The sequence below is a fragment of the Pipra filicauda genome, unplaced genomic scaffold, assembly GCF_003945595.2.
Source record: "Pipra filicauda isolate LSUMZ 115617 unplaced genomic scaffold, ASM394559v2 scaffold40_size4127951_pilon, whole genome shotgun sequence".
Lineage (NCBI taxonomy): Eukaryota > Metazoa > Chordata > Aves > Passeriformes > Pipridae > Pipra > Pipra filicauda.
This window is the reverse complement of record NW_024104543.1, coordinates 472643-497583: the sequence shown is the minus strand read 5'-3', so window position 1 is coordinate 497583 and position 24941 is coordinate 472643. Positions and strand designations below refer to the sequence as shown.

Below are 24941 nucleotides of genomic sequence, written 5' to 3'. Positions count from 1 at the left end.
CAGACCTCTCCCCATGGCAAGCTGTTGGAATGGAGAGTCACCACAGCTCGGCCAGGACATGATGAGAACCTTGCCGCCACCAGAATCCAGAAAAGTGCAGGTACAGGCTAAGTAATACATATCAACATCATGTCCCCAGCTATGGGTGCCTCAACTAAGGTGTTTGGACTTGCTGTGATAAAGAAGAAAAACTCGCCAGTCTCAGCAGAGGCAATAATCAATAGCACCAATAGGCTGCTGGCCATCCTTGATGACAGGATGCACAGCTGGCCCACTCTCAGCTCTCCACCAGGATCCCAAGGTTGCTCATCCCCAGTCTGGGTTGCTACAGGAGTGCTTCCTTTCCAGGGGTAGCGCTTTGCATTTGTCTTTGTTGCATCTCATGAAGTTCCTGTGGTCCTATTCCTGTAGCATGTCCAGGTCCCCTGTATGGCAGCCCTGTCCTCCAGCAAACCAAACAGTCTCCCCAGTTTGGCACCATCTGCAAACCTGATGAGCAAGTACTAAGCCCAAAGGAGCTGCTCCACAAATTCGCTAAGTACACTAATGAAAGAAGATGCAAAATACACACTTAGGCTTACAAACTCCATTTAATCTGAAAGCTGTTAACATGCCTCCTCTTCTCCAGGCTGAACAGCCCCAGCTCCTTCAGCTTCTCCTCATAGGACTTGTGATCGAGTCCCTTCACCAGCCTTGTTGCTCTTCTCTGGACCTGCTCCAGCACCTCAATATCCTTCCTGAACTGAGGGGCCCAGAACTGGACACAGCACTCCAGGTGTGGCCTCACCAGCGCTGAGTACAGGGGAAGAATCACTTCCCTGTACCAACAAGGAAGAATCACTTCTCTGGTCCTGCTGGCCACACTGTTCCTGATCCAGGCCAGGATGCCATTGGCCTTCTTGGCCACCTGGGCACACTGCTGGCTCATGTTCAGCTTCCTGTCAATCCAAACTCCCAGGTCCCTTTCTGCCTGGTTGCTCTCCAGCCACTCTGTCCCCAGCCTGTAGCGCTGCAGGGGGTTGTTGTGGCCAAAGTGCAGGACCCGGCACTTGGCCTTGTTGAACCTCATCCCGCTGGAATCAGACCATCTCTCCAGCTTGTCCAGGTCCCTCCAAAGAGCCCTCCTGCCTACCAGTAGATCAACATGCCCCCCCCCCCCAGCTTGGTTTCATCTGCAAATTTGCTTATGATGGACTCAATCCCCTCATACAAATCATCAGTAAAGATATTAAACAGAACTGGGCCCTACACTGATCCCTGGGGGACACCACTAGTGACCAGTCGCCAACTGGATGCAGCACCACTCACCACCACTCTCTGGGTCCGGCCCTCCAGCCAGTTCTTAGCTCAGCACAGAATGCCCCTATCTAAGTCAGCTTTTTCAGGAAAATGCTATGGGAGATGGTGTCAAAGGCTTTGCTGAAGTTCAGATAGACCACATCCACAGTCTTCCCCTCATCCACCAGGTGGGTCACCTGATCATAAAAAGAGATCAGGTTGGTCAGACAGGACCTAACCCGTGCTGGCTGGGTCTGATTCCACTACTGTACTAACACGACATGTACATATGAACGTAGTGAGAGAAGGGAACAGAACACAGGAATTTCAAACAAACAGCAATATCCATGTGGAAGAAGTTACGAAATAGCTGGAGGATGTAGTGAAACACAATGCATTTGTAGTGGAGAGCTCCAAATACCCAGCTGGAATATACAAATGTTTGCTGGGAAAGGAAAATTCACCGTCATTCTTTGAAAGTCTATATTTGTGCTAAAAGGACATTCTGAGCCACTTTCGCTAATCTCTGATTTTAACAGTAACATATGAGAAGAGAATACTTGGAAGAAACATATTTTTCCCCCTTCTCTCAATAAAGCTTAACAGAGGAATATGTATGTCTAAACTGCATTACTATAATCCAGGTTATGCAGAGCACCAGAAAATGTTTTATATATTAACATTGTTGTCACTTCTATAGAATTGTGTCTTTTGAGTCTTCATTTTCAGGGTTTCAGGGGGGGTTGCCCTACGAACTTTAGCAGTGCAGATTCGTAAGACGCCACAAGTGTACAAATTGGGGTTTTGTTTAATGTTACAGCAAGAGACAGGCTCTTTTGTAAACCATTTCAGGAATTATACATAATTTTTGTTTTTCCTCTCTCCCTCATCTTTATATGGTTGTATGTTCGCATGAATAACAAAAGTTATTAAATATTTAGCATGTAGAAAATAGTCATCACTTCTTGAGAAATGACAGTTCTTTCCTGAAGGTAACAGTAGATTTTCTTAAATATGAAAAAACATATTTGGTAGGAGAATGCTGAGTTTTATTTTCTTAACTTGCTTCATAATTGGTAGGAGAACAGTGACTTTTATTTTGCTTCTTATCTTTTCTTTAAGAAGAAAAGATGTTTTAAGTTTTTAAGATGCTTTAAGTCTTCTTTTTGAAAACACTGTTGGCCAAAGATTTTACCTCCAAGTTGTTTATTTCCACATGACATTTCTTTTGCACTTCTATTCCTGAAGACTCCTTTTTAAAACGACATTTCATAATGAGGATTTATTAAACATCTTATGCACTATGTAGAGAACTATGTAGATACAGTCCTATCAATAAGTACCTGCACAGACCTCCACCACAGCTTTTCTCTACAACAATAGATAAGCAAATCCTGTATAAGAGAGTAAAGAAAGTCTTAGACATTTTTTGTCAGTTTTTAAGTTTCGCAAGCTTGACCTTCAAAATATACAGCATGGTCACTTGTTATTCAGCAGCATAACAGCTATTAAAAATGCATCCAAATGTAAAAAAAAAAAAGAAAAAAGAAAACAGTATGACATATGACATCACTCGTCATATGCTTTACTTACATCTTCCCATTCATCTGCCAACCACTGGTAGGCCATGCAGGCAGGCAGCCAGCAATGCCTCTTGCTAGCAGGGCGGGTCTCATGGCTACACATTGCTTCGCTCACTTGCCCCAGGCCTGTCAGCTGACAATAGATGTCCCTTTGCTGAATCCCCACTCCACAGGATACAGAACACTAAAATTGATCAAAATTAGTTATGTCAGTGTGAAATGAAACAGTCCCCAGAAGGGGATACAGTTGTCATTATTGTGAGTCCTTAGGATATTATTTAAAATATACTTCACAGTCCTTATGAGTGTTTCATTATACCTAAAGAAATTGATGTTGAAAATGCAAAACTACAATTAAAATAAAAATTTTTAAGAGAGACAGAAAACAAGTGCATCTGAGTTACCTATCTGAGCTCTCTGCTTATCTTATTTCACAGTATGGACAATCACTATAGGCATATGCAAAGCAAAATTTCCATTTTTGCAAGATCAAACATTTGCAGCTGTGGGTTTACATCTTGCCTCTATTAGAGACTGACAGTCATGTCTGTTGTTTTAAAATGCAAATATCACAATGAAAGAAAAAATCTCAGCATTTCACATTAGAAAATCCCACAAATAGTGCAGTATTTTGAAGACATTTCTCTTTCTTTTGCAGGTAGTACTAAGGGTTTTGAAACCCGAGGAACTTAAATGCCAAATGCCTCTTTTTGTTCTTCCTGGCCAAAGGCATTTCACTATACCACTAATGCTTACTGAGATAGACAGACCCCTTTTACACCAGTCAGAAGTAGGACTAGGTCCCAAAGCCTACCTAAAGACTCTCGAGCCTAATCATAAAGTTCATATTGTTTTATCAAGTGTGGCCAAAATGTGGAGAGTGATAGTATGTCTTTACCAATGTGGGGATTTATATGTTGAAAGAGTGAGTGAAATGCAAAATATTGCAATGCGCTCAGTTACACACAATTTTACAAGGTGAGAGATGTTTCAAGAGACCAAACCAACAAAAAGGCCAATATTTGTGCCCACAAGCCCTTTTTCTTGTCCTTCTCCCACAAACCTGGCTTCATTTCAATATTTAGATTAAGATAGCAAATACAGTGATACTACTGAATCCATCACAGAAGGTAAGAAATAAACTTTAAAAATTTACTGTTAATTTGAATTTCCAAGTAAGTTTAGGAAAGTCCTAAGTATCTATTCAGTAAAAAATTCAGCTTATCAAATACTTAGTTTCTACAGACTTTTATTTTTCATTACTCTTAAAAGAAATACAATTAACTACTTGCTAATTTATAGATTTATAAAAAAACCTTCCTGACAATTATTTCCATTGAAGCAGCGTGTCATAAATATGATCGTGCCTTGTACTCTCACGAAGAAGATAGTTATGTCAGATTTTACTTACTTCTTTCCATTTGCTGGCTTTCCAAGCAGGACATCTTCCAGCTCTACATATTTTACGTGTTCGTGGTTTTTTCAAATGTTTGCAGTTTTCTTCTTCTATTTTAGAGTGGAAGCTATTAAAACAATGCACATCACGAAACTTCAAACCTTTCCCACAGGAAACAGAACACTGAAAAGAAGAGTGTTATTTCATTACTTTACTAAAAGTCTCAGAGAAGTAAGAAAACTCGAAGAAGTTGTGGCGTCACCCAAAACAGACTCTGTGCCTATAGGAATAAGTTTCTGTATTATGACACAACATCTGCTGTACATATCTGAAATTTCTGTGTAAGCTCTCTTGTACTGAGCATTACTGACCAGGTGCGAAATATTTCTCACATCTTATTCATTCATTGATGTCATTATTGACAAATACCTGAGCTCAGCCATCTGTATCCATGCAGGAGACATTTTGATACTATGATCTCACAAGAACATACTCTAGTGCCCTCCTGTTTCCAGCATACTGCTATTTCATGTAAGCATAATGCTTATCACAAGCATTAAAGAAAGGAAAAGGCAAAATCATGACTATGTGTCTTTCCAGCTATTAGGCTACAAAGTCATGTTTGCTTGGCATCACCCTTCCATGAGCTTTGGGTATCTTGTTGTATGTGGCAAAGAGGCAAGAGAACAGGTATAAAGTAGACACCATCAGTTAAGGTGCAGTCCTTGGAGGCATGGACTTGCCCTGCCACCCCAGTATTCTGTTTCCTCCAGGAAGCTGCTACAATGTATACAACTGGCTCTAGGATCATCTTTGCTTCCTCCAAGGTTAAACTGATGGGGTTGCAGACATATTCTGTGAAACCCACCTTGGTAGTATGCCCTAGCTGTGACTAGAGTGTGTCTGACAGACCAGACTCTTCCAGAGAAATGGCCATTCATCTGCTAAACTGCTGGACTGCTGTCAGACTTTAGTGAGGCTTGATTTTAATTTTTCACGTCAGGACTGTCCTATGCATCTGCACTACCTGCACCTGCTTGCTTTCACTATAAAACCTGGCCAATATTTGCCTGAGAACAATAGCTGAGTGACAGTTTTAAAAATATAGAACAAGCACCTATAATAAATTAATCTGCAAGGAAAGAAATATTTTTCACAATAACAGTTTGTTAAACAGAATCTCAGCTGACTCAGTTGTCCTCAATACTGCAGCGATTCCTATGTGTCCTTAAACATTTCTATATGTTATCTTAAAGGTTTAATTAAAACTGCCACTCTGTTTAAAATTAAATCTTTGCCCAATAAAGCAATACATTTATCACACAATGCAATAGGTAGCATGTTTCTCTTATGCAACTGTATTTATAAAAAGATAAGAGCACTGATTTGGCCACAGTTTGCCTTTTACATGTCTGCTCTAAAATCTCAGTAAATAAGAATGTTTGTTTCTACATTAATTCGTTTTGCTCTCCACAAAACCTTTCAATTTATCTTTTTAAAATACTGTTCATGTAGTTTTACAATTTATGTTTTATTAATTTGGAAATGTCTTTAAGCTAGGTAGATAACCAAATTACCTGAAATTTTAATAATGTAGGTCAGAAAACTTAAAACTCTGCAAACCATATCATTATAAAAGCCTCTCAGAAAACTCAGATCTGAATTAAAAGGATTTATTTATCAAAGCAAGTAAGATAACTTGTATGCATGAAAACCAAAATACTATTGTCATCTGATAATTTACTCTCCGTTAAAGTTTTTTTTCAGGAATTTCAAACATAAACTGTAGACATAAACTCTAAAGATTCTTCCTTTTAATTCTTTAGTAGGAAGTGAAGTGCAGCACAGTTACTTAACCTTCGCCTATGACGTATTAGGAAAATACAACATGTCCCTCCTTCCTCAATGGTTTTTCCCTCTGCAGAATAAATCAGGCTCCAGAGTGCTCCCTTGAGAGGCCTTATAGCCCTCGTGGGGACATCATTCCAGGCTGAGAGCTGCAACCAAAGAAGCTGTCCCAAGAAGTTCTCACTTTAGGAGTTGAGACTACCACAGCATAGAATTATCTCCCAGCACAGCATAATCTCACTCTTTAATTTCTCATTGCACTCAACATTAAGTACTAAGACAATACTTTTCAGTGGATAAACATGTTTGTTTATACACCTTGTGCAGATATCTTATATTCAACAAAAAATACATTTATTGTACAGGGCTAATGGCTGCTAACAGCAATAGACTATACAAAGAAATCTCTTATCCTGCATCTCAGTCTTAGAAAGATCTTCTCATATCTCTTTCCACTAGATATAACATTACATGTTTACTTCTACACAGGTTAAAACTGGATCTCAATTTTTTCGGTTGGGTTGTTTTTCCCTTCATTGGTCCAAATTCAACCGAGTTATCTCTGTTATATTTAAATGGACTAATTTCATCTTTATAATTTGTGCTATTCCTTCTTCTAAAGAAAGAAACCAAAGGTTTGTGTGTTAAGTTAGTTTATTTAAGATAATGTTAGCAGTTCCAGAGCAATGCCTGCTTCTCTTTCATAAAGATGTTCTACTAAATTTTGTAATTACAATAGAATTATAGAGGAATTAAGAGAATCCACATTTGGCTTTAATTCTATTAGACTGGAACCAGAAGAGGGAGTTCAGAAAGGAAAATATCAGTTTAGATGTTAAAAATAACAGAAGCTTTATGAACAGTTATGTCAAATATTTCACTCAAATACTGTTCAGATCTGATGACTAAAGTTGGCTGAAACCTAATTACCTTAATGTAAAATGCTGGAACACAAATGGAAGATACATAAAATCTGTAGGTAGAAAATATTTTCAATTATTTTTAAAAATGTTTGTATTTAAAAAAAAATTAAATCAATTATAAGGAATATAGTTTATCTTTCCAGTAATATAATTTTGTATAAGTCATCTGATTTTTTTTTTTTCGTTGCTGTAGGAGACGGTAAGTTACAGGACATTTGCCAAATCATACCATGAAAATATTCACATTTAAATATCTTTTTCGAGGGAGTTTTTTCACTCCATGTTAATTTAATGTTATGTTAAAAACTTAAAAAGACACGTTCAAGAGGTTGGGATTATATAAAAAAATCTTAAATGCATCAAATCCTTAAAAATTGTAAATTTTCCAGAAATACAGAGGCAACATTTCTTCATATAGATTTGCTATCTTATTCTTTCACATATTCATCAAGATACAGATCTGATTTTCTGTTTCCATACATCTAAACCTCCTGTTGAATAGATCTTACACTGAAAAAAAGGACCTTCACAGTGCAAGAGGTGATTCAACAGTATCCTAAGATTATGAGTTTCAAATGAAGAGCTTTTTGATTTGTTTTTTTTTGTTGTTGTTGTTTTGTGTTTTAGTTGCATTTTTTAGCTTAATTCATGTAAGAACATTGCTGTTAAATTCATTATATTAACGTGTTGTTGCTCTGAAGGAATGAAAGCTCCTGATACTTTTAAAAGCTAAAAGACACCCCCAGACATTAAGCATTTGTAAACTTCTGCTTACATACAATTGCCAAAACTTAAAAACAAATAAAAGACCAAACTAGGATGTGCCTCCAAGCAGTTTTGCTAGAACCAAGTGCTTGGGGTACTTCAACTCCTGGAATTTCATGGAGCAGCTCCTACCTGCTTCAGCGTGGTTCCACAGGGCCAGATTCTTACAGCTGCTGCAGTGACCATCTCCCACCAACAGCAGCGTGAGGAATAGAAATCTAATTATCTCTAAGGACCAGATCCTTTACGATTTCAATTAGACCTTAATAAAATTTAGGCAACTAACTCAAGGATTGTTATTCTTAAAGCCTTGCATACGTATCAGTTACAGAAGCACCTAGGTTGCCCTGAGCCACAGTCAAGGACCTTAAAAATCTTCACTTAAAAAGTACTGAACAGTCTAATTCTACAGGCATGCACAATCTTTTTAATAGACTACCAGTTCATTGCTTTACATGCCCATTAGGATCACCAGCATTCTGAAAAGAGATTTTCCTCTATTTCTACTAACAAGTTAAAAAAAGAAAGCAATTGCTCTGAGTGTATACTGAGCACACAGCAGCTGAATGAGGCACATTACAAAACACAGCGATAAGTGATATTTAGTGCAATTAAAGAAAGAAAAATTCTCCTAATTTTTATTTTTTTTAACACATGAAAAAGCTAATACACTTGCTCTGGATGTAGCAGATCCAGGATCGTCAATGGAAAGTTCAAGAGGATATGTTACTCTGTATTTACAGTATTCTCCTGAAATTGGGCATATTCTGGCTTCATTCCTTAGGTAAACTATAAAAAAAAAAAAATTCTTAAAAGGATCGTTTCCTCCCCAAGTGCCTTGGCATCAGATGCAGGCAGGTGCAGCTGTGTTCTTTACTGGATAGTGACTCACCTTTAGCAAGAGAAATGAAGACTATTCCTGTCCCATACAGCTTCTCGTGGGAGGTTCCTGACAAGTAGGTGTTGCCTACCCTCCATTACAGAGAATGAATAGCAAAGATAGTAAACCAAGTCACTCAAATGCTGAATCAAAAGCTTTAATCAATATAATAAAGTCGGGATGACTCAACATTTCTGTAAGGGCAGAGCATAGATCCTGCTCAGTCCTCAGAATGAAAATATAGAATCCACAGAAGATCCCTGAGTGGGACTCCCAAGTGCCTAAAGGTCTCTACACTTACAAGGAGACGTCTTGCCCACCTCTATCCCCACTGTCAGTATTTTCTTTAGAGAGCTGCATACTGAACGTCGACCTAAGACACCTGCCTGACCAGCTTCCCCTCAGCTCTGTAACTTCAGTAAGAAGTCTCGAATTCTCACTGGTACAGGAGTAAAGCCTCGTTCTGTGCTCTGGAAGCCACTTTTAATGCATCCAGCCTATAGAACATTTCTTACAAGGTTGAACTTTGCCCTTCATAAGCTTGTGTTTCTTCTTCCCAACGTGCTATTATGCGGTCTGTGTGGAAAGACTGGGGAAAGTACAACTGCACATAACTATGGTCAAGAATAGCGTAGTCTTTACTGCTCAGTTTTTCTGTAATGTGGTTCCACTTGTATGACATTCCACACAATTGGAGGTTTATGGAGAGTACAATTTTTCATATATTTTTTGCACATGTAGGGGAAAAAAAATCCATAAAATCTTTAAATCTAACAAGAAATTTCAACATTTCTTTAAAAATTGCAAATTGAAAAAAACCCATCCTGTAACCATTTTACACAGAAATTCTAGCACTGTCTCAATATTGGCAAACGTCATATTTCCCATATGTCATGTTCTTTTAAATACATAAATCTGCAGTAAAAGCTGGCCTTCATTACCATTGTTCAAAGTCATTCCATAACACTGGTAACTAGGATTCATCTGTTTGTGTTTTCTTCATAGCAATAAAGTTCTGTGAGGATCAGCCTGACAGAACTCCTGGTGCTTTCTGTGGCACAGATGGACTCTCATACAGGCATGCCATCATCAATTCCTACAAAATTGAGGGTCTTTCTGCAGCAGACATGCTAAAAGCTTTTTGATTCTTTTGCTATTATTATTTAATTGAAAAATTAAAGGCCTTGTATTGTTTGGTGGATTGAACTCCAAGAGTTTGGACGCATACCAAATTTCCTTAACCTTTTCTTTAAAGGAAGTGTTTTTAGCTGGTGGCTCAGTGGGCTTCTGGATACTGAAAAAAAAGGTCAGTAAATGCAAAGCATGCAATAGTTTCTCTTTATATTCATATTAGATAGATAAAGACTTAAAATATAAATGGGTGACTAGAAGTAGTACTGTAACTTTACTGGATTTGGCTGGGATAGAGTTAATTTTCTTCACAGTAGCTACTGTAGGGCAAGCTTTTGGATTTGTGATTAAAATAGTGTTGAAAACACATGGATATTTTAGTTATTGCTGAACAGTACTCGCACAGCATCAAGGCCAGTAAGGAGGCTGGGACTGAACAAGTGGTTTGGAGGGGACACAGCTGGGACAGCCAAACCCAAGGCTTATTTCGGAACAAGTGATGTTGCCATCAGCACTAATAACTGTGGGAAACAAGTAGGAAGAAGGGGCATGTGGAGTGATGCATTTGTGTTCCCAAGCAAATATCACACGTGATCCTCTGCTTTCCTGGGGATGGCTGAACACCTGCCTGTCTATGGGAAGTGGTGAATGAATTCCTTGTTTTGCTTTGCTTGTTGATGCAGCTTTTGCTTTACCTATGAAAATTACTTTTTCTTAACCCATGAGTTTTCTCACTTTTACCCTTTCAATTCTCTTCCCCATCCCATCAGGGGGAGGGAGAGAATGACTGTGAGGGGTTCAACTGCCTACTGGGGTGCAGCTACAACAGTAGAAATGAAAAAGTATAAAATATATTCCAAATGTTTAAAGGTATTTTCTTCCTCTCTGTCTTTTTTGATCATAACTTCTGTGACTGGACATGAATATCAGTTTAAAACCTACAGGATTAAACATGGTAGTTGCTTGAGATGTCTGACAAATTGCATTTTGATGATCCCTAGTTGTGCCAAAAGTCTGTTTGGACTCTTGTAAAACTATTCTTCTAGTACACTGGGATCACTACTACACAAGACACTAATAAAACAAAATGTTGAGCATTGCTTAGTTGAGAGTTACTTTTAACTTTTCATTTGTTTTATTAGAAGTAGTTCTTCTTGTGCCTGCCTCCTCTGCTAGCTGCATTTCCCCAGGGTTTATTGTGATGCTTGAGCACAAGATACACATTTTTTAGCTAAAAGCATTCAAAAAGTTCTTCTTTCCTTTAAGTATGTTGACTACTATGAAGAAACAACACAGACTCTGTAATTCGGTCCTACTGAATTCTTTGATTCCGAGTTAGCAATTCTTTACTAAAGCAAGTATAAACACTTGTGCTATTAGCTCAAGCATTCAGAAAAGACCTGCTTACAAAGGACCAAACATTCCATCAGTCCTGAGAAGGAGCGGTTTGAACTCCAACTGTTACATCCCAATTATATGTCAACTATGGAAGTTACACTGAAGATGGTTTTGTTTTCTCATTTGAGTACAGTTTGATTTCAAAACTTTAATGTTAATGATGCTCAGAAAATGTTTTGATTTGATTAATCTTCCTTTCATCTGCAGTCTACAAGTCTGCTTTGCCACTTTTCTGAATGTGCTTTTGCAGCTATAGTGATGGAAAGGAGGAAGGCTAGGCCAAGTAGGACTTAAAGACTTCATCCAATCCATCACGTTGCTTAAGAGTTTGAATCAGCTGTATCTGGATCATTCCTGACAGCAGTTTGTCAGTCTTGTCTTCAATGACAGGGATGCTACAGCCTCCCTTGCTGTATTTTTCCACTGTATAACCATCCTTACAGTTAGAAAAAGTACCTTATGATTTAATGATAGTCTCTCTTACCATTAAAGAGACTACCCTTAGCAGACTTAGAAACACTCACCTCTTTATAACCACTGATTGTGTTGCAAGAATACCCCATTCAGTCCGTTCTTCCACAGTCTCAGTCTTGAGAAACACAAGCTACCCCAGCCTTTCCTCCAAGTCTCTTACCATTTAAGTGGCTGTCCTCCATACTCTCCAAATGTCTGTGTGGCTTTTTACGAAGAGCTATCCAAGACTGTATGCTGTATATCAACTAAAGCACTAGAATTAAAATATGCTATGACAAAAAGCATATACCCCAAAAGCATATACCCAGTATTATTCTCCTTCATTCCAGTTCTTTGTGGTCCTCTCACTTTGCAGAGTTCTAGATGGCATTTGGAAGATAAGATCTAGAGTGAAAAGTTTCTGCAATAATATTTTCAATCCCACAGCTAATGTCATGCAATCTTTGATGTAAATGCATAATAAACACACTTCCCTCTTGTAAGTACGAATCGTATTCCCACGAGGGCTGCAATACTTCAAGACTACGCTCTGATCCAATCACTACCTAAATGATGTTCCTACCACACAATTTGACTGGATTTCTAAGCTCAGTAACATAATTTTTTCTGTTTAAATCAAAAAAGACTATATTTCTAAGTTGAATTTGACCACTTGTATATCAAAATGCGAAAGGTGAGAAACCAGCACTGAAACCTGAAAACACTTTGTGAAGTTCAGTCCCACAGCACAGATTCAGCTCCTGTGACACTGACAGATGGTCTTCCAAGGTCAGTAACACAGCAACACAAGGCAAATTTCCATATTCCTACTGCTGGACTTGTCAAAAACTTTTGCAAAGCATGCCATGAGGTACTGTAGTGCATCTGAAAACCAAACCACACATCTCTTCAACACAGCAGCTCAGGAAGGACAGCCGTAACTGCTATTACCTACTGCCGTTCCATCACTGGAATGGAAGCCAGAGAACAAGTGTTCTCTGCCCCAAGTGTTATCATCAAATATTGTAATTTTTTAACTCAGCAACAAAAGAAGGCAGTAATCATTTTCTCTAGTCAGCCCAAGAGGGACTTTTTTTCTCCTTTTAGCCTAGCTACATATTCTGGCTGTGTAACAGCCTGAGAAGCAGGCACACACCCACACTGGTTTCCAGGGCTTCCAGGTGCATGCTGTGGATATTAACACCAGTACTCTCCAAACCAATGCCAGTGTGGGAGTAGGAGACTCTGGAGTGCGCTGCAATACGACCTAACAGCCAGTCTGCATGTCACAGCTGAGAACAGAGACTGTAGTGACTGTTTGAGGTCATCTAACCTGTCCACCATCCCTAGTCATACCTCTTCTGTCAGGATTGAGTACCATACACTTCATTAAACAGTAGGTTTTTTTCAGACTGTTTTTAAGACAATTTTTGTTTCAACTTTCATCCGAAGGGTAACAAAAACCTCCTGAATAACTATTTTCCAAGTATGCTGAAGTGTATCTATTTAATAGTAGACATAAATGAGAAACTACGTACATATATATATAAGCATAGAAAAAGTAGGAATGATGGAGGATAAAGAGGATTAAGGACAGATTTTAGGGTTGATGTGGATAACCAGAAGGAAAAACTGCTATGAGAGGATATATCTGGCATATACTAGGAATGTGCTAATGTATTCCTCTTAAAAACAAAGGCATCCTGATTAAAACTAAGTCAGAACCACTAGCACATATATTGAAGGTAAAATGATTTCACGTCTGCAGAAGCCAAACTCTACTGATGATGCTACAGAGAAATTTTACAATATTTTAAAGTTGACACCACATGGTCTGATTTTTTTTATCCACTGCAGCTAGCAGTAGCCTTAATGAGGGAAAACAGCAATCTGCCTGGATGGCAGATGAGCAACCATACTCTTTGCAGCTGTTGGAAAAATCAGAACCAGAACTCTTGAAATTTCACTTAATGATCATCCACAAAATTTCTTTTATTCATTCCAGTTAGATTTGTAAGCCTTTTTTTGGCCTGCCTCTCTGACATCTCAAAGCACTGTCCAATACCTTGAGTTCAGCACAAATGAAACAGATGATGAGGTCCTTATATGAAAGCCCTATCACATCTTTCCCCCTAAGGATGAACACCACTATTCTGCCCATCACTGCCTGAAGCCCGACATACTTCTTGATGCCAACAATAGACCATTTGAAGAATAGACTGTTACCATACTCAGCTCCCCACCTACTGTGATACTCAGAGGCTTCACTGTGCCATGTATTCCCACTCTGTCTACATATATCTCATAAATGAGACTAAGCTTTTCCTGTCAGCAACCTTCTCTTTGTTTTACCTACATGATACACATAACACAATTAGACCTTCAAACAAGCTTTTAGCTATTACAATAACATAAGAAAAATGGATTATGGAGATATATGTCTGTGTGTGGACTTAAAACTAATAACCATAATTATGAGTTGATGATTAATACGTTCTCAATAATAATGACATATCATACTTGGTATCTCATTTAACTCTTCCTTTATATGTTCCATTTCATCTCTCAAATACAGTAAAAATTTAATTGTATAGTTATTCTTCCTGCCTTACTTGCTCTTAATTTGAATCCACTCTGCCTGGTTACCACCTGAGCACCAGGGAACCAGTAGGTATTTCTGCCTCCTTTCAGCAGCCATTTGGCAGGCTCAGCTACTTTCTGTGCATGTCTTAAATGCCACTGAAGGGTCTGTATGTACCTCTGGTAGGAACTCCACCATCAGCCATTATTCAAGCAACATTATCACTGTCATTCATGACAGTATATATTAAAATGATGAAAAGTATGATCAGATTATTAATTGCTGAGAGGGAGGGAACAGATAAACTGCATTGTTCAGCCAGCATTCCTGCAGCACATCTGGTACATGTACCTAACTTTATCATCTGACAGTTGAATGATACATACAACAGGCAGATGGCTAAGGCAAATCACAATTAAAAATACAGAAACATTAGTAAATTAAAAAAAAACAACAAAGAAACAACATCCCCAACAAACAATTCTGCCTTACCTTTCCTTCTAAAATCAGTGGCAATTGGGAAAAGAGCTAGACACTCACTAGCTCTTTCTGCTTGTCTAATCTACAAGTGAAAATTTGTGTCTCATTTACAAAATTGAAAAGCAGTCCTGCTCTTTGCCTTCGATATGTTCTGTAAGAGCTTCATACAGGCACTTTCACCATTACAGCATTGCAGACGTCAAATTGCTGACTTGTCCAGACTTCAGCAAGTCTCACCTTTCTTTACCCACAGTCATGTAACACTAGTAATACATTTAAGTGATTACATGAAGGCAGCAGCACTGAAGACAGTGAGTAAAGTGCAAGCATCACCAAAGAAGGGTGGCAGAAATGGAGCTAGGAGAGCTTAGGGAAATCCACTGTGAGCAAAAGAAACATGGGGTTTTCCTCCCTGTTTCTAATAAATGGGTAAATTTCCGGACACACTTTCCAAATAGAGAACAGGTGTATCTGTGTCCATCCGGCAGTTGTGTTCACAAACCCGCACAAAAACCCAAAGTGAATCCATTTGTTGCTTCCAAAAACTGGACACAGTTTAACAGACTATCACGGGGAGGTTAGACTCCTGCCTCCTGTGAAGCTGGGGAAAACTGAACAAATGCACAGGAATGACACAATCCGCACTCACTGGAAAGTAATTTTGGCCCCTTGAGAGGAACATTTTGTTCATAGGTCTTCATAATGCAAGTTGGACCACATTTTTAACATGATGGAGGATCTCTGCTATGGAAGTTACATTTGCACAAAGGGGTCGGACAGTAAAAAAGCATTAGTTTATAATATTTTCACAATTTAAAATTTCGTTTTATTATCTTTAGAGATAGGGTCTTTTCAATTAACCAATTACAAAAGTAACTAGACATAATGCAGTTTTACAACAGTAGACAAATTAGTTTCATCTGAGTTTGCAAAAACCTAAATATGAGCAGAAGAAATCCTGGATGCCAGCAAGTGAAATCCCTGATTTATCATTTTTATTCATGTTAGCAACAGCAAAACAGTAGCTCAGAAATTAAAAGACTGACAAATACATGATCTCTTCTGTGTTTTTCTGCTCTATAAAAAGTATCACTTCATATCACTTCACTTTTTTCATTTTATTAAAATCTAAGATTTTGTATTTGAACTTTAAAAAACTGGAAAGTCAAAGCAATATATACTAGAACAATATAGCATTGTCAGAATTTTTTCAAACTTTTTTAGATGTATAAAAAATATAACTCTTTCTATGTCACTGAACTAAATATCACAAAGAATTATGCCGTCCCCTCAAATTTATATTAAATATTAATTTGGCATGAAAATATATTTTAGATGAGAAATGAAACATTTTACCTACCTTCATGTGTTGAAATCCAATTTGCTTTTAACCTAAGCCACTCTTCTGTATATTTTCAATTTACTAACAATCAAGGTTTCCAACATGACGTTTCATGTGCAAAATATGAGCACGCATGAAAGCTTCCAAATGATTGATTCAGTGGGAAATCTAAGTGCCCAATCCTGCTCTCACTGAAGTGAAAGGGCCAGGTAGATACATGCTAGAACATATACTGATATGAATATCAGGCTGTTTTAGTGGAGTCACCAGTCTCCCAGACTTACTGGTTTTCAAAGAAAGGACTAGGAACTCCTGCAACACAGAACTAGGGAACATATTGTTCATTTTCCAACCCATGCCAGGTAATAAAAATATTTGTGTACTGACCCTCATAAATGCTTGGAAATGCTTATACTTTCATATGTTTGACAACTTCTAAATGTGGGTCTCAAAAACACTTTGAACCAACATTCAACATTTGAACCAACCAACATTTGAACCAACAGCTCTGACTGTGGTTTTTGAAACTGCCACATCTCACAATGATTTTCACACTGATCTGACCACCTAGAACACTTCAGCTTTTCTGAAAGTTCTAATAAATACATCAGTAACTTCATATTCCTTTCATTCTCATTAAATGGTTGTATGTATTTAGGCACAGTATTAAGGACCACCTGCTTCTTTTCCCCTTCCACAATATTCTGGTTGTTGGGGTTTTGTGGGGTTTTTAATTATTATTATTATTTTTGTTTTGACTATGTTACCCTCTACTTGTCCTCTTTCTAAAAGCATGGTCTGAAAGTTCTGCAAACCTCTTCCTGCAGAAGTGTTTGGAGAATGTAAAAACCCATGTTACGTCTTTGAGATTAAGAACTGAGCATCATGTTATGATCCTCAGTTTTCTATGTCTTTTGTCACTGACTAAGTGGGAGCAGGACTGGGCTGTAAAATTGAAGCTCCAGCAAAACCGAAGCTCCAGCAAAAAAAGAAACAGCTAGGATCTTTAAGCTTTGTCATCAAAGATCATGTGCCAACTACCTATTTCAGTAACAGTATTTTTTTTCTGTTTAAGAGCTCTCCCCATGAAAATAATGTCACTAAAATATCATATCTAGTTAATTTCAACACAAAGGTTACTCTAGATTAAAAAAACCCTCACTTTCAGCAAAGTGGTTAGTTCCTGTCCCACCCTTTTATTTATTTTTTAAAGACTTTAAACATTAACATTCCTTAATAAAGGGCACAATAAATATAAACACAAAGCCACACAACATGCATGAAAAAGAAGGGTTAAAATGCAACCGTATTTCACAGACACAAGTCACAGTCATTAAATTATCACACATACATTATAAATTATTTATTATTTCAAGCTATACAGGCAACATAGCACCAAAAAGGAGAAATTTCCTTTAAACTTGATTAACATTACACAAATATTTGTTTTTGAATTTTGGAAACAAGTATTTTCTTTCATTTTTATCAGAATGACCCTAAATTAAATGCACTATCCCAAGTCTGTTTTATGACATTATTTGGGCAGTGACATATGTCATCAGTTATCTCTGAAAAGGCCTCCCACTATCAATTTCCAAAGTTTTAAAAAATGAATAGCAGATGCTAACATTAAGATTTCAGGCCGTGGGATATTAATTTAATGTGCTGTATTGGCAGTGAGGTATTTTGAAGTTTGACATTAGGCAGCAGCAGAAGTAGAGGTAAAGACTGAAGCTGGTTTTGAAAACCAAGTTCACTGATTCTGAATTCCCTTTTAATATAAAAGATTATTTTTAAAGATATAAATACTTTTTACACATTAGAAAAAGTGAATGAAGGCACTTATCATACATAGAAAGATTTTTTGCATTACAATAAAAACAAATAAATATTTTACTTATGCAAATTTGGGCTGTTTCTGCTCCTGCAGAAGTCAATGGGATGCCTGGCAGTAACAACACTGGAAGGATACTGGGACTATTTAAAAAAAATAGATTCATATTAATTAAAAGTAATAATAGATTTCTTCCACTACTGCAAAGACAGAATTACATCGAAATTATTCTGGAGCAAGTAAGTAGAAAATTGAAGAACTAGAAAAGCAGCCACTTTAAACAATATTACATTATGTGTCTGAAGTAATAGCAGTAACACTTAAAGATAACTTTGAAAATGATCCACTCTTTTTATGCCTATTTTCTCTGAATCACAGGTAATAATTATGAATTACATACAAATCCTAAGAGTGAGAAAAAGATTTAAAAGAATTTAAATCTATATTTTATGAACATTTCAGACAAACAAAATATAACTATCTTTTGTAAAGAGTTATGTATTCTTTCTAAAGGAATGAGAAAGGATGAAAAGCAAACATAAATTTCAAGTTAAAATAATTCAGGTTAAAATGTTTATGATAAAATTTAGGTAGCTATCCACACTCATATAAGAATTAATGTCCAAAGGAAATACAAAGCTTTCAAGGTAACATGAACTGCTACTACCAACTGCCTAAGTAGAAACCTTGCTGTTTCGCTACCTGGACCTTCAAGGGTTTTTGTAAGCACTGAAAAACCACAGGGGGCCAAAAATAAAGTCAAGTTCCTAAATATATTAAAATTCTTGTCATCCAAAAATGTGAACAAACTTTCCTCACTATGTGAAGCCTGAGGGTATTGTCTTCCCATATATGAATAGCTTTTTCTATTCCCCCAGTGTAATACCTGTCCACATTCCCTAAGATTTTTAGAAAAATATATAAAAATTGAAGGTACACAGCATAATAAAAGTAGATATATATCAGGAATTTTTAGAAAGTTACACTGTTTTCTATTGTGCAGGTAACAAACTAGGTGGCATAGAAAAAAAAGAGACTAGTAAGGAAGATATGACCATTTAACCAAGAGATAAATACCAAAACCCTAAAGAAAACTAAGATAAAAAGGTGATGTTTCACTTAGTAGTCAAATACAATCCTTGATGTGAAGACACCATAAAAAACCTCCACTAGGAAATGCATACGAGATGTGTAGAAGAGTTATCACTTGCTGAACAGCAGAGGGAAGAGTAAAACAAAACGTATGTTCACATTACACATTTTGCCCAGGTACCAGGCAAGGGTTTTGGCACAAGAAATCTCCTAGCTTGCTACAAATTATATCAAATTATTTCCCAGCCAAGTACTACTAAAAATAATATTTTATTCTCTAGCATGCTATACTTGAAAGCTTTTCAAGACTATAACTATATGTGCACTATGTATCTGCAGATTTGTTGTGCCTAAACATAACCATTGATCCAACCAACATTTGATTTGATTGTATTCCCACATAACTTTTTGTCAGGTTACAGACAATTGTTTGGCTAAGAATACTAAAGCATGTGGATACAGGAAATACTACTCAAAGGAAAAAAAGCTTAGTATTGAAAGTAACAAAGCATCATTCTTGAACTCAAGATAGATTATTCTACAACTCTTCTAGCACAAAATTGTTAAATCTACTAATTATGGTTGAGTTTAAAAACCTTATGGTGTCTTTGCAAATTTGTAATACTCTCTAATACTCTCTCTTTTCATGCTTTAAGTAAAACACAACTGGTTGTCATTAAGTTCAGAAAACCAGAACTACTCTGATGAAAATTAATACAGTAAACCAGAAGTCTTACTGCATGGACTAAACACAGAAACCCAACAATGCACTCTGGAAAGAAGGGATACAATAAAAATCTATACTAGAACAAAGTATTCTTAGCCAGCTGTCAGAATGCTATGCAATTTTTCTTGACATTAGATAATGTGACATGTGTTTTCCATACTTTTTAGCTTGCACTTTCTTCATTCTTTCATGAAGTTTGGGAACATTGCCTCAATCCCTTCACCAACGAAATTAGAGTAGTGGTGGTGCAACTACATTAAAATAAGCAGCTATATTTACCTCAAGTATTATTTAACTCATAAATACATTACCTATATTTGTATATCAAAATATATACATCTGTATTGTCATTTCTATATATCAAAAAAGAGCTGGTGTACTTAAGCACATAACAATTTGGTAATGAAATTGAAATCAAATGTTTCAAATTTTGAAACACTTGAATTTAGGAATGCTTGTATAATATTTATCAAGCTCAATTACATTAAAAATTGACACCAATATTCTTTAAAAAAAAAGGCAAAGTCCTTCAAGATGAATGGACTGGGTGCAAATCCACTCCATTTCCTCTGAATTTTGGTAAAAAGGCAATCAAGAAAACAAAAGAGGAAAATGAATGAACATGATTCAGTTCTTACTAAAGAAAATTCACTTAGAAACTTGAACAAAACTAAGGGGGCAGAAGACATAAGCCACATTCTAAAAAGATCATTGTCAGAGTCTCTCAATGACCATCAGATCAAATGAATTTAACTTACAGGCATAAGGATGTGTTTCCTAACCATCCTCCCTGTAAAACTTCAGAGAGTCTTTCTGATTTCAATATCATTATATGAAAATACTGGACTGAATTAAAGATTCACAGATTACCAAAAAATCAAAGTTTCTGCATATGCATGATATTTCTGATAAAGCTTCCTGGACTGGTATGAGCCTTCAGAATTTGAGATTTACTTGACTCACATCCATTTGGACAAATGCAGAAACCAGTAAGAGAGGAGCACAGAGCCTTTAAGCTTGTGATGATCAGCTCCAGCAGCCACAGACAGACATTACAAAGTGTAACAGCTAAACTGCAGAAAGCATCAGCCGAAATTCTGGCTTCAAATCATAAACAGAGCCTTCCTTGCAACTGCCCTATTGTGCATTTACAAGATACGTTTTATTTTAATTACACTGTGTAAAATTAATCAATAACTGAAAGAAATATACTTGGTTAAAAGTCTCCTATTCTCAAATATATAACAATAGCTATTGGAAGAAGTTAGATTCATAGAATCACTAAGGTTGGAAGACTTCCAAGATCATCTAGTCCAACCTCTGATCAATCACCACCTTGTCAACTAGACCTTGGCACTAAGTGTCATATTCAGTTGTTTCTTGCTAGAATTCTTGGCTAGAAAGAAGCTAGAATGCCCCAAAATCGAAGAAAGCACAAAAGACTTTGACAACTGCTAAACCAAAACAATCCTTCGGCATGGTGGATCAGGTTCTTGACTCAGGGTTCTGAATTAGTCTTAGCTAATTTGACCTTTTCTGAATCTATTTCTGCTGGTATCTAAAATACAACAGGAAATTATCTTGCTATGAAAAAGTTGGAATAATCCATGAGTGAAGCTTTTAGTTCAGACATGGTTGAGACAAAGCTACATCAGAATAAGGAAAAGTTTTAAGCAATTTTGATACACATTTCTGAACTGGCTGGGCCAGAGAAGAGCCCATATTCAAGCATGTCAAGGAGTTGTTCCAGGTAAAGCAATTAGTCAGAAATTCCCTTCTTTCTACTCACCTTCTCCATGTATTATCTTTGCCATGCATGTCAGAAGGAAAAGGTGGCAGAATCTATCACACAAAATTAAGCTACAAGTGGGAATTCTTGCATCTCAGTTTCTGCTTAAGTTTTAACATTGGAATCTCACTAGTAGACACAAAAGTGCACTGCATTGCTGTCCTGACACATAAATATTACTCGATACCTTTATGAAAAAAATAAGCAGTGTTTTATTGGTTCTTGCTGTCTTTATAGAGAAGGGAGTAAGCATAGATATGGCAGGTTTGAGGACTTCAGTCTCCAGCCATTAACGGTTTCCTATATTAGAGTATCTATTATGTCAAAAATGCATAAGACAGTCAGGGTCAAACTAACATATCACTAGTCAATCATGGCTAAAAAAAGCTGTTTGTGCTAGGCTACAACAGTGTTCCTGCAACTAAAGCTTTTATTGCTCCTTTATAATAGTCATTCTCAATGAATATATTTTGCTCTGTTTAAACAGCAACAAAAAATAACTAAAGATTGTGTGTTGGCAGCATTCAGACTATCTAAAATGTGACAGCATATTCAATATGTGAGCCTGCTTTTATTTCCTGAATCTGCTACATTCGTTTCTGCACAACACCATGTGATAGCGTAATGAAATTAAATCTTTTACAGATTAACCACAGAGCCACAAACTCTCTCTGATAAATAGAATCAACTCTAAACTTAGTTTTTGAAGGATTAAAATGGCTTTTCATATCAATTGAGATATAAACCAACATGAAAATCTTTATAAAACTAAGTCATATGTAACGTTTCCAATATAAGAGCTTACAGGTAACATTAATGCAGGAAAAACTGCATCACTGAAGGAATGAACAGGCTGTGAATAATTCTTGCTCTAAAAGGAAAACAAACATTGAGTTCAAAGGCAACTCTGTGCTGAAGTCTGCTTATCTTCTCAGCACTTGAAGTACACACATTTATTAAGCATTAGCAAATCACCATTAATTATTTGGCTAATGGCTAAATAAGATAATCTAGTGCCTGCTAAACACAAACCAAAACTCTGTTTTGCATAGTGGAAGAAAGAGATAACTAGTAAACCATTAATTCAAAGTTTCATTTTACAGTCTATTTGCAATAAATTAGAATAGATTATATAAACACTAGTAAATTATTATATTTGAAGTTGGACAATACTTTTAAAGTGTTCCCATATCAATTCATAGAACTAAATTACATATTTATCTTAATAGAAAAACCACACAACTGTTATCCCAGCCCATCTCCCAGGGATGTTAATGACAGGTTTTTTGCTCATTTTGATGGAACCAGAATTGGATCCAACCTCCTTTGATTGCCATTATTCTCCTTAGAATTTAGCACAGTAATCAATATTGTTATCAAATTCACAGCTTGGGAAATATAATGTATTCTATATTGCAGAGCTTGCTATGATTACTTCAGTATGTTAATAATATGCTAGTGGCAATTTTAAAGATTAATGGTGATTACAGTAGGCATTTTTATACATTAATAGACAGTGACATGTAGACAATAACATATTACAGTTACATATATAATTATACATAGATAGCTTTAATTAGTCCCTATTTCAAAACTACTAATATAAACTTTTATACACAAATGTACAGGTAATATGGAGTAAAATGTTTGATGACAGAGTGTAATATACATGTGTGTATGTTATTTTATACTTAAATATACTGTAAGAAAAGAGTTATACACTAAAAAGTTTGGGATTTTTTTACAAATATAAACATGTAGATAATACTAGAGCATAAATTACAGCATATCCTTTTAAATTTAAATCATAACCCTTAGATCAAATCATAACCTTTCAAAATAGAATAACTATGATGATTTCCAGTAATTTTCAAAATATTCCCTATAATCTTTTACAGAGCATGATACTGTTCCCACTGAAGGAAATGACTGCTTCTCATTTAATTCAATGACTGCAGGAACAATTTCTTAATAAAAATACATAGCCTATATTCCACATGCATTATTATTTCACTGTTATCAAACCAAATAATAATAGAACATTTAAAAGACAAGGGGAAATAGAGTGACACAAAGAAGTAGAAAGCAAAAAATATTAGTGAATGCTATCGTACCGATTTCCACGGTCCCCGATGCCATGAAACATCACCAGGGCAAGAATGCACATTACATTGTGCCATATTAGGTGGCTTGTCTAGAATTTCACAGTTTTGATCACCCAACATTTGGCCAGTAGGAAGCTGACAAATCACCAGTCTTGTTTTTATTCCATCTCCACAAGTCTGAGTACACTGAAATACAGAATTTTATATGCAATAATTTTCTTAAGAAAGTCATCACATACCATTAAACCAAAAGATACAGCAATCATCAGTACATGTTATTATTTACTATGCTTATTTCCATATTCCCCTGACATCCTCTTGATGAATAAGGACTTAAAAGTCTAATCTTATGCAACGAAAAAAAATTCTCTCACCAAAACATTTACCAAACTACACTTTTATGGTTTATCAAGTGATTTTCTGCAGAAAGTCTCAGTTAGCAAGACTCTACTCTGTCAGGGAGAAGTAAACATTTGTGAGAATAAATGTGCATGTATCTCTTTCTTTACTAAGAGGAGAATATGGAAATTTGTCTTAAAACTAGTTTTCACTGCCAGACACTGGGCAGAAAACTTAGAAAAGACTCAGACACTGGGCATACTTTTACATAGTTTGATTTATAGTGACTAAGTGTAAAATACTTATAGGGGTTTTCTGGGTTTCAGTTTGCCTGTAATTCTGCAATACCAGACAAAAATACTAATTCTCATTCCTAATGAGCTAATAAAAACAACCTATAATAGTTTATAGCATGTTACTGTATTCCAAAGGATTCTAAATTAGACAAAAACTACAGCATCTGCAGTAACTGTATATCAAGTGTATGGCTACAGACAGAAAGAAAATGACACTCAGACTGACCTTGAAAACTGAATGACTAAATCTGAACAAAACGAGGGTAAAAAAAGTAAAATAAAAAAGTTACTCAACCAATTTTTCTTCTTTTTTCAACTCAACACATTGATTTATCATGAATAAGAAAAGTGGGCAGCAATCATATGAGGTTAGATTAGAATAAATGCAAAACTAATCAGTTTTAGCTCTTTCTGTAGTGTTTGAGCAAGAATGTATGGTTGAGATATGACTTCACATGGCATGGAGAAACTGTCCAACAACATAAAATGCTTAATCAAAACATTCTAACTCAGGCACACCTTTTAGATGCCTGATCCTATCTTCATACTTCTAATTTGTGACTACAAGCCAGTAGCTACTACTACTTGCAGTTACTCAAGTCAGTACCTATGAAATTAGATGTAATAAAGTTTCTCTACAGCTTCTTGTGCTCATTTTTTTCTTAGTCTAGCTATTGCACTGAGGTTTTTCTGCATACAAT

General features: G+C 36.4%; 1 protein-coding gene across 1 annotated transcript in view; it reads right to left on the bottom strand.

The window, feature by feature from the left end:
- ADAMTS20 (ADAM metallopeptidase with thrombospondin type 1 motif 20) overlaps positions 1-24941 on the bottom strand; it is a 97218-nt gene that overhangs the window by 9663 nt on the left and 62614 nt on the right. The window contains exons 28-30 of the mRNA XM_027710968.2: positions 23615-23791; positions 4273-4440; positions 2872-3045 (exon numbers count right to left, since the gene is read on the bottom strand). Coding sequence (XP_027566769.1) covers positions 2872-3045; positions 4273-4440; positions 23615-23791 — 519 coding nt within the window. The remainder of the gene's footprint in view (positions 1-2871; positions 3046-4272; positions 4441-23614; positions 23792-24941) is intronic.